Source organism: Brassica rapa, chromosome A02, assembly GCF_000309985.2.
Source record: "Brassica rapa cultivar Chiifu-401-42 chromosome A02, CAAS_Brap_v3.01, whole genome shotgun sequence".
NCBI lineage: Eukaryota > Viridiplantae > Streptophyta > Magnoliopsida > Brassicales > Brassicaceae > Brassica > Brassica rapa.
Window position 1 is genome coordinate 4,176,161 of NC_024796.2, and position 11,628 is coordinate 4,187,788.

The window sequence follows — 11,628 nt, forward strand, 5'->3', positions numbered from 1 at the left end:
TGATCAAGTTCTTGACTGGATCAAACCCTTTTGTATCTCACTACAGTTCTGGCTTGTAATCCCAATTGGATTCAGGTTAAAGTCCACACCTTTCAATTTCAACATCTTGTTCATTGACTCTGGGTGAATATTTGACAATTGATTTCTTCAGAGATACTTTAAATTGAATACACAGTGCAGCAACAAGCAGTGATTAAAAGAAGTTTTGTAAGACCATGGCTAGATCGTTCGAATTGGAAGATAATGTATTTCTAGAGATGCAAATGCTAGGCTGGGTACAAGGTTTGGCGTTCGGATTCGGATCGAGTAATTTGGGTTTTGGTTTTAATTTGTATCACATCATAAGTCAAATTCTAGTAAATTTGTAAATACGAGTTATGATCTATAACACATCAGTTTGGTTTTAAATTGTATCATATCCTAAAAACACCTAATTTAATCATATATTATTCAAATTCGGATTATCCAAAGTAAAATAAAAAATAAAATTAAATAAAATAAAGATTAATCCAACACACATCAAACTGTAAAACAACAACAAAGTGTTAAATCCAGTATGGAAATAAACATCATTTGTAAACAATATACATTATCTTATTGATAGAATAGATTTGTTATTTAACGAGCAAATTAAGAAATATTTTTTTATAAGTAATTGAGTGTTTATTTAAGTTTTAATACTTATTTTTATATATCATATCAAAATAAATATTGAATTGAGTATTTGTATTGTTTCAAGTATTTATATTGATTATTAATTTCAGATTTTTTGGGTTATACGTTCTGGTTCGGATATGTTTAATTTGTAACATCCTACAAAATCCATTCATATATTTTTACATTTCGGATCGGATAACAGATCAAATTTTCGGTTTAGATTTGGTTTGAATTCCGGATTCTGAATTTTATGCCTAAGCCTCGTTCAACATGCATGTATCCTCCATGTCCTAGGCCGGATAAGGTTAATGATCAGTTTTGGGCACAACCGGATGAAACATTGAAAATAACTATTACACATAAGTCTCGTAATCTGCAAATTGTCTAAAGAAAAATTGATATTTTTCATAAATTGTTTATGGCACCTTAAATCTCAAGACCCTACCACAACCTGATGGCTCTGCTTTCACTCTTCTCTTACACGACAGAAATGTCGAGAGGTTCAGTTCCTGAAAGATAGAGAGTAGTATAAAGCTGCAATAGCCCATGATACAAGTCCGATCAATGTAGGAGATCTGATGGAGGTAATAAATCATGTATACATGCTTATAAATTTGAAATATTTATTGGTTGGATATACAGGAGTTCTGTTCACAGAATGGTGACGAACAGAGAACAGGTGTTAGATATGGGTTGGTACGGATAAGGCCGGTAGGCTGTTATGTCGGTTGTGATAACGTATGTAGTAGATAAGTGCGTATCATTATAAGATAAGGACTAGAAGATATGATCTGATCGATATACGATCTTGTGTGGAGTTGTATATAACCCTTTGTACTACGTATGTGAATAAGACACGATTCCAACAATACTCTCTCTAAGTTTACATGGTATCAGAGCTTGAGTGAAGATCAAAATTTCTAGAGAGAAAGTATGAGTAAAGATGTGGCAACAGTCGCCGGTGGCGGTCACGAGATCAATAACAAAATGTTCTCGCCGTATTTCCTAGCAACGTCTGATAACCCAGGCACATCGATCTCTCCAGTCCAGTTGACAGGAGAGAACTACGCAGAGTGGTCGTCGGAGCTAGAGAATGCGCTTCGTGCTAAGCGCAAAACGGGTTTCATTGACGGGTCGTTGGTGATGCCTGATGAAAAGGTTAATCCCACAGAAGCAGAGATGTGGAAGACGGTCAATTCAATGATTGTGGGTTGGATCAGGGCGTCGATCTCGCCCACAGTCAGATCAACGGTGACCTTCACGACAGACGCGTACAAGATGTGGAATGATCTGAAGAGAAGGTTCTCCGTGGGCAATGCGGTACGAGTACATCAGCTGAAGGCGGAGTTGGCAGCCTGCAAGCAGAATGGTGCGAGTGTGATGGAATATTTTGGGCGCTTGACTCTGAGGTGGGAGGAGCTGTTGAGTTACAAACCACTTCATGCGTGTACGTGTGGCGCTTCAGAGAAGATCGCTCAGGATTACGAAGAAGAAAAGGTCCACGCGTTTCTGATGGGGCTCGATGAGGCTCGGTTCGGTAATGTGTGTACTAACATCATTGGGCTTGAGCCGCTTCCTGATCTCAACTCAGTGTATCAGCGGGTTGTGAGAGAAGAGAGGCGTCTGTTATCGTCTCGTGTGGAGTCTCGACAAGAAGCTGTAAGCTTTGTGGCGAAGGCTGAGTCGACAGTGGAAACTGCGGTCATGAATGGTCTCGTTGCAACGACAGCGCGGGGCCGTGGAGGAGCAGTGGTGTGCTCACATTGCGGTCGCTCAGGTCATGAGAAGAAGGACTGCTGGCAGATCATCGGTTTTCCGGAGTGGTGGACCGAACGCAGTCGTGACGGAGATCGTGGTGGTCGCGGAAAAGGCCGGGGCAGAGGACGAAATCAACCTCGTGCTCATGCTGCTCAAGGTTCAGGGGGAGGTGTGTCACCTCTTACATCGGAGCAATGGGCGTCGTTGACCGCGCTTTTGGAGCAGCAGAAACCGCACTCGATTCCGGATAAACTCAATGGTAAGAAACAGACGGGCGAGGTGATCCTAGACACCGGAGCCTCGCATCACATGACTGGTGATGAAAAGTTGCTGACTGATTTGAAACCAGTAGTCAGCTGTCCAGTTAGTTTTGCAGATGGTAGTCAGGTGTTTGCGTCTATGAGTGGTTCTTTGCGATTGTCTGAGACTATTACCTTGTCTCATGTTTTGTTTGTGCCAAATTTAAATTGCACACTGCTTTCAGTCGCGAAACTACTTAAGCAAGTTGGTTGCTTTGCGATTTTTACTGACACTCTCTGCATTTTACAGGACCGTTTTACGAGGACCCTGATTGGAGCCGGTGAGGAACGTGACGGGGTCTATGTTTATCGGGATATCACGATCGCAAGAGGGCACAGAGTTAAGGCTGCTGAAGACAAGACTTTGTGGCATCGGAGATTGGGACATCCCTCATTTGGTGTTTTAGGAAATTTGCCTTTTGTATCTGGTGTTTTAAACAGTTCTGACAAGTTCGGAGGCTGTGAAATTTGTTTTAAATCAAAGCAGACTCGAGGGGTTTTTGCCGAGAGTATTAATAAAGCTTCAGTTCCTTTTGAGTTAATACACGTTGATTTGTGGGGACCGTATCGCGAACCATCTTCGTGCGGGGCAGTCTACTTCTTAACCATAGTCGATGATTTTTCGAGAGCGGTCTGGATCCATCTGTTGCTCGAGAAATCCGAAGTAAAGACTGTACTGCCAAACTTCTGTAAACTGGTCCATAGACAGTTCGGACGCCTGGTGCAAAAGGTCAGAAGCGACAACGGCACTGAGTTCATGTGCCTGTCCAAGTATTTTGTGGAGAATGGTATAATACACCAGACTTCATGCGTTGCAACGCCTCAACAAAATGGTAGAGTCGAGCGTAAGCATCGTCACATTCTCAACGTCTCGCGATCACTGTTGTTCCAAGCAGACTTGCCCGTGAAGTTTTGGGGTGAGAGTGTGCTAGCTGCAGCGCATGTTATCAATAGAACTCCATCAAGCTTACTCGATGGCAAATCGCCTTATGAGTGCTTGTATGGAAAGCCGCCATCTTACACAGACATTAAAGTCTTCGGCTGTCTGTGTTTTGCCCATAAGATGTTGCGAGATAAAGATAAGTTTAAGGAGCGTAGTCGACGGTGCATATTCGTGGGTTATCCATTTGGTAAGCGTGGGTGGAAGTGCTATGATCTTGAAACACATGAGGTGTTTGTCTCCCGAGATGTAGTGTTCAGTGAGGCAACCTTTCCATACAGCGTGGAGAACATGATCGTGTTACCAGATCACACAAGTACTCCGGTAGCCGTGGAGGCTGATCTTGGTGATTATGAAACAGCGCGAGCAGTGATGGACTGCAGGGGGAGTCAATCACAAGAAGCTGCGAGAGAAGTACCAGCCTCTGAGGAAAGGGGTGCTCGAGTCGCTGCTCCTGTAGTCACTGGTGTGTCTGAAACTACGAATGTTGAAGTCGTGAGTTCAGAATCTGTACCTACGGAGGAACCAGAACCAGTTGTTGAAGCAGCATCAGCACCCGAGCCAGTACAGGAGCTTGGAAGAGGACATCGAGTACCGCAGGCATCAGTCAAGTTGAAAGACTACATCTGCTACAACTCGCAATGTCTTCCTGATAAACATAAACCTGTCTCGCCCTCACCACCACCGCTTCAATCAGCGTCCTCTACAAATGGTCCAGGTATCAACACCTCTCATCCAATATCGGCTTATGTTTCTGATGCGGTTTTCTCAGAGAAACACCAAGTGTTCCTTGCAGCTATAACCGCAGGGATTGAGCCGAGAAGCTTCAAAGAAGCGATGCGTGACCCACACTTCAGAGAAGCAATGTCTAGTGAGGTGGATGCACTCGAAAGAGAAAGGACGTGGGACGTTGTAGACTTGCCGAAAGGGAAGAAGGCATTGAGTAACCAGTGGATACACAAGATCAAATACAATGCAGATGGGACAGTTGAGAGGTACAAGTCACGCTTGGTCGTCTGTGGTAATAAGCAAACCGAGGGAGTGGATTATGATGAGACGTTTGCACCAGTAGCTAAGTTGACTACCGTGAGAACCTTGTTGGAAGTAGGGGTGGCTTTGAATTGGGAGATACATCAAATGGATGTACATAACGCTTTTCTTCACGGTGACTTGAAGGAGGAAGTGTATATGAAGTTACCTCAAGGTTTTCAGACAGATGATCCATCAAAGGTGTGTCGGCTGAGGAAGTCTCTTTATGGGTTGAAGCAGGCACCACGTTGTTGGTTTGCTAAGCTCACTAGCGCGCTCAAAACTTTTGGTTTCAAACAATCGTATGCAGACTACTCGCTGTTCACATATATAAAGGATGGGAAGTCGCTGAGAGTGCTGGTGTATGTCGATGATCTGGTCATTGCAGGCAATGATCTGGTAATGCTGGAGAAATTTAAGGTTTATCTGAGTCAGTGTTTCAAAATGAAAGATTTGGGGAAGCTGAAATATTTTCTCGGCATTGAGATAGCAAGAGGACCGCAGGGTATGTTCTTGTCGCAGAGGAAATATGCACTTGACATCATTGCAGAGGCTGGCTTACTGGGTTGTAAGCCCGTGACTACTCCCATGGAACAGAATCACAAGCTGCTCTCTGATAAGGGACCTTTGTACAAAGATCCAGCACGGTTTCGGAGGTATGTTGGTAGACTTGTGTATCTTGCCATTACACGTCCAGAACTGTGTTACTCTATTCATGTCTTGTCACAAGTAATGCATCAGCCAAGAGAGGTTCATTGGGATGCTGTAGTGCGCATACTGAAGTATCTGAAAGGGTGTCCAGGACAGGGCGTTATGTTGAAAGCGGTGAGCGATCTTCGGGTACGAACGTTTTGTGACTCCGACTGGGCTTCTTGCCCGAACACTCGCAGGTCCTTGTCGGCTTTCATCGTGCTGCTTGGGGATTCACCAATCTCTTGGAAGACGAAGAAACAAGATACTGTGTCGCATTCATCGGCGGAGGCAGAGTACAGGTCGATGGCTGCGGCGCTAAGAGAAATGAAGTGGCTCAAACGATTGCTGGCAGACATGGGGATCAGACATAACATGCCAATGGAGTTGTTTTGCGACAGTAAGGCAGCATTGTACATTGCCGCGAACCCTGTTTTTCACGAAAGAACAAAGCATATCGAAGCTGATTGCCATAGTGTTCGGGACGCTGTGCAGGATCGATTGATAGTCACCAGATATGTTCGTACGACGGAGCAGCTCGCAGACATTATGACAAAAGCGTTGGGGAGTGCTGCATTTCACTATCTACTGTCCAAGTTAGGAGTTCGCAACTTGCACTCTCCTACTTGAGGGGGAGTGTTAGATATGGGTTGGTACGGATAAGGCCGGTAGGCTGTTATGTCGGTTGTGATAACGTATGTAGTAGATAAGTGCGTATCATTATAAGATAAGGACTAGAAGATATGATCTGATCGATATACGATCTTGTGTGGAGTTGTATATAACCCTTTGTACTACGTATGTGAATAAGACACGATTCCAACAATACTCTCTCTAAGTTTACAACAGGCGGTGAACATCAACACGTGACAACGTTTTGCGTTACGAGTCTAGAAAAAGAGATTCAGCATATAGAGGGGCTGGTATCTCATGTCTGAGACACGACCAAGATCGTATACTTTCCTTACTTCACAAACTAAAACAGAATTATACCGTTTTTTTCGTTACTTGATTTGTAATATACAGTACTTTTTATTTTCTTACTTGAATAAAAATATTAGCTTTATTCCAGCTTGGATATTCGAATCTTTCAAATCGCACATTCCAAAAAAAGACAATGATTCGACGGTTATAAGATGTCACCATTCAACAACCACTCCTCTGTCTTTATTCCAGCTTTCTCTCCTACACATCAATCAATAGTTCTCTCTTTCTCTCTGTCTCTCTCCTCCGAAAACTCCCCTTCTCAGGTGCTGAACCGCCGTGAGAAGGAGACAACTCACAAGAAAGTTTCCATTTTGTTTCTCCTAAAGAGCTCAGAGACTTATCTCGTAAATGACGACGACAACGGTTATGTCCATAGCAGAGAAAGTGCTGGAACGAATCTACGGAAGCTCCAAGTCTACCCTTTCCGTGGCAGACGGTGAAAAGGCTCAGCGTCATACCCATCACCACGTTCACAAGCATTCCTACGACGACAGCGAGGATGATATTTGTTACAGCGACGAGGATGAATCCGCAATGGAGCTCGTCCAGCTCGGTGCGGAGAGGACCAAGAACATCTTGATCCTCATGAGTGACACTGGGGGTGGACACCGTGCCTCTGCTGAAGCCATCCGTGATGCTTTCAAGATCCAATATGGAGACAAATACAAGGTAAAGATAGAGCTGTCAAATGGTCCGTCCATGGCCCAATTGGGCATGACCATTTGGACCATTTCAGTTTTGGGCAGTAATGGGTGGTCCATATTGGACAATGGTCCAACAAATGTCCAAGACCAATAGAGACCATGTCCAAATGGACATGCCCATGGACACCCAATAATATTTATAATTATTTTTTAATTATTAGTTTAGATTTTATTTTTAAAATTTTGAAATTATGTTTACTTTCCAAAATTATAAAAGTAATTTTTTTCTTATCAAAACTGTAAAACTATGTTTACCTCTCAAAATCGAAAAAGTTTCATTTTTCCGCAAAAACCGAGAAATCGCGTTTTTCTGCCAAAACCGATTTTTTTTTTTTCCGTCAAAACCGAGAAATTACGTTTTTCTGCCAAAATCAAAAAAATTACGTTTTCCTGCCAAACCCGAGAAATTACATTTTCCCGCCAAAACCGAGAAATTGTGTTTTTTTCCGCCAAAACCGAGAAATTGTGTTTTTTCGCCAAAACCAAGAAATTGCGTTTTCCCGCCAAAACCGGGAAATTGCGTTTTCCCGCCAAAACCGAGAAATTGTGTTTTCCCGCCAAAACCGAGAAATTGTATTTTCCCGCCAAAATCTGAGAAATTACATTTTTCCGCCAAAACCGAAAAATTGTATTTTCCCGTCAAAATCCAAGAAATTGCGTTTTCCGCCAAAATCGAAAAATTGTGTTTTCTCGCTAAAACCGCAAATTTGCATTTTCCCGCTAAAACCGAGAAATTATGTTTTTCCGCCAAAATCTGAGAAATTGCATTTTTCCGCCAAAACCGAGAAATTGTGTGTGTTTCCGCCAAAACCGAAAAATTAAATTTTCCCGCCAAATTTATGAAATACATTTTTCCGTCAAAACTGTGAATTACGTTTTCCGTCAAAATCATTAATTTTTTATTTTAACGGTAAAACTGTTTTTTTGGTTAAATTGTAAAGTTATGTTTTCTTTTATTAAACTCATGAAATTATATTTTAAGAAGCCCATGGACACCCATTGTCCATTTGGTCTTCGCCCAATTGGACCGTGTACCAATTGGTCTTTTGTCCAGTTGGACCATTTATTAATTGGGTATGTCCATAGCCCGCCCAAAATGAATTGGGCTGGGCTAGCCCATGGTCAGCCCGCCCAGTTGACACCTCTAGGTAAAGAAAAAGTCTCTTTACTGGCTTTTGATTTGAGACTTCAATGGTTTTCAAAAAGCCGGTCTTCATTATAGCCAGATGAAACATTCGTCTCAGCCCCCAAAATTTGAGTAACTAATATGTATAGATCATTATGCCTCTAATTGATTAAGAAAAATATATTTATTGATCATCATGGCCGCCGGTCAGAGATTAAGTATTTCAATAATTTATTGGCCTAATTTTTTTTAAATACAAATTTGAAAGTTTATAATAAGATTTTTCAAAAATTTTGGAAGCAAACGAATGTTTTATCCGGTTTGGCCCAGGACCGGCCCTATAATGATCATTCCGTCTAGTCTCTATATAAAAAACATTCTTTTCGACCCCAAAAATATAAGTGACTAATATATGTATAGATCATTAGGCCATTTACTTGATTTAGACAAATATATGTATTACTCATTTACTCCATAGTCCATAACTGTTTCATGCTCTCTAAATCTTAGGACCAGCCATGTTTGCATATACAAATTAATATATCATTTTTTGGTGGGGTTTTGACAGATCATTGTGAAGGATGTGTGGAAGGAATACACAGGGTGGCCACTGAACGACATGGAGAGTTCGTATAAGTTCATGGTGAAGCATGTTCAGCTATGGAAAGTTGCATTCCACACCACATCTCCCAAATGGGTCCACTCTTGCTATCTAGCAGCCATTGCAGCTTATTACGCCAAGGAAGTGGAAGCTGGTTTGATGGAGTACAAGCCAGAGATTATCATCAGTGTTCATCCTCTGATGCAACACATTCCCTTGTGGGTTCTCAAATGGCAGGAGCTACAAAAGAGAGTCCTATTTGTCACTGTCATTACTGATCTCAACACTTGTCATCCTACATGGTATATATAATAATTAGGCCGGTTTATTATATTCTCTCAGAGATGCTGGCTGCTGGTTTGATATTTTATCTTGTATGGTTTAGGTTTCATCCAGGGGTGAACCGGTGCTATTGCCCGTCTCAAGAAGTGGCGAAAAGGGCGTTGTTTGATGGGCTTGATGAGTCTCAAGTCCGTGTGTTTGGCTTGCCTGTGAGGCCATCTTTTGCAAGAGCGGTTCTGGTGAAGGATGATCTAAGAAAGGAGCTTGAGATGGATCAAGATCTTCGAGCGGTTCTACTGATGGGAGGAGGGGAAGGTATGGGTCCTGTCAAAGAAACCGCAAAGGCTCTTGAGGAGTCTTTGTATGACAAAGAGAATAAGAAGCCCATTGGACAAATGGTTGTTATATGTGGACGTAACAAGAAACTAGCATCTGCGTTAGAAGCCACTGAATGGAAGATTCCTGTTAAGGTACATGTGTAAACGTATTATTAGAGGCTCATAAGTTTCAACACTCAAGCTTGGATATGATTGACATTACAGGTTAGAGGATTCGAGACTCAAATGGAGAAATGGATGGGAGCTTGTGACTGTATCATCACAAAAGTAAGAGACAGAGAACATTAATCTCATTTTCACCATAATGTTCATGAGCTCAGTATAACTGAGTAAGAATATTACATGCAGGCTGGACCGGGAACAATAGCTGAATCGCTTATCCGATCACTTCCTATCATCCTCAACGACTACATTCCTGGACAGGTTGGTTGAGATTTATAATATATTAATGATAATCAATTTTTATTATAATGTATAGTTTCTAATATCAGTTACACTTGAAACCAAACAGGAGAAAGGGAATGTGCCGTATGTAGTGGAGAATGGTGCAGGAGTGTTCACAAGAAGTCCCAAAGAGACAGCAAGAATTGTTGGCGAATGGTTCAGTACAAAAACAGATGAGCTGGAACAAACTTCAGACAATGCAGGTAAGCTAGCTCAGCCTGAGGCAGTCTTCGACATTGTCAAAGACATTGATGAGCTCTCGGAGCAACGAGGTCCTCTTGCTAATGTCGCGTACACTCTTACCTCTTCCTTTGCCAGTTTAGTTTGATGTCTCATGTCTTATGTTAACATGTCGCCCTTTTTAGTTCCTTGTTTGATCTCTTTTTTTTTTACTTTCATTTTTGTAATAATAATAATTTGTTTGTTGATTAAGTGGAATGTAATATTTTATAACAAAGTGAAGTAAAAGATTCATGATAATAAAATGAATCACACTCTGAGATCATTTGTCAATGTTTGTTTACATATCACTGTGACTAGTCGATCCCAAAAATAATTAATTTTAAATCGCTAAAAATTTTAGCCGTATGAAATAACGATCTGTAATTAGTTGTTGCGATCGATCGAACAATAGCAAAATGAACAACACACTATGACTGTTCACAAATCGAACGTAGTCGTAACGACATGCAAACGAACAATGTCCAACAATAAAAAATATTTTTAGCTCACATAATTATGATAGAGGATTTTGATCACGCCAACGTGCATGCTAGAAGCAGTCTCTTCCAGTCTTCACTTAACGTAACGTTTTACGCTTCCAGTAGGATAAGCTTCTGCTTATGTTCGTTGAGTTAGATGGTTCAAGTTTCCAATCGTGCAATGATGTTAAAATTTGCACATGCTGCAAATGTGTTTTCATCTCACTATTTCATTTTATTTAGTTTGTACTAACTTTTCTTCTTAGAGTTGGTTTGTACTATTTTCGGTTAGTAGACATTTGGTTAGATACAAGTTATTATAAATCTTTCAGAATATATTAGTAAATTAATTTTACGAAGACTAGTTTTCAGATTTTTTTGAAAGAGAGAGTATAGTAGGTAAACTTCACTAATTACATACAATTTTATCATTCATTATAACCCCAAATATTATCTTAAATTCAGGTCAGTGGTCACCATGATTTCTTCATGTAACTTTTCACCCAATTGCCATCCAAAATATAATAACAGTTAACTTTTCACATAAAATACCATTAATATAGACATTTCGACCGGGATGAATGTTATATATAAAACTAATTTTTATCTATTATTATTTATTTGTATTTATTTACCTATTATATATATAATTAAATTAGATTAAATACATAAATCAAAATAATACATCTTGTTTATTTATGATATTTTTTGGTAAATAAATCAAAACAATTATTTATTTATTTTATATGGTATATAACTAAATTTTATATTTTGTGTTTATTATTGATAAACACAAAATTTCTAATATGTAATTTTTAATGCAAATTTCTTAATTAAAATGTTAAGGTTTCAATACTTTTTCGATACAAATTTAAAAATTATCATATTTAAGTATTTTCTATGTTATATAGTTTAATTTTAAGCTATAATATATGTAATATGAATGTCTAGTAAATAAGACTTCATATTCATACGATTTATGATCATTTGTATCTTGCTATTATCAAAAAAAACTTAAACCATTGATCACAAAATTACAGTGTGAGACATTTAACGTTTTTAATAATTTATA

General features: G+C 40.1%; 1 protein-coding gene across 1 annotated transcript; it reads left to right on the forward strand.

The window, feature by feature from the left end:
- Positions 1 to 147: 147 nt before the first annotated feature.
- Positions 148 to 10,283, forward strand: LOC103851349 (monogalactosyldiacylglycerol synthase 2, chloroplastic). Its single transcript, XM_009128196.3, has 7 exons — positions 148 to 1,336; positions 6,223 to 7,029; positions 8,759 to 9,093; positions 9,177 to 9,543; positions 9,616 to 9,678; positions 9,760 to 9,834; positions 9,923 to 10,283. The coding sequence occupies exons 2-7, from the start codon at positions 6,709 to 6,711 to the stop codon at positions 10,181 to 10,183; spliced, it is 1,422 nt and encodes a 473-aa protein (XP_009126444.1). The 5' UTR covers positions 148 to 1,336; positions 6,223 to 6,708; the 3' UTR covers positions 10,184 to 10,283.
- Positions 10,284 to 11,628: the final 1,345 nt, after the last annotated feature.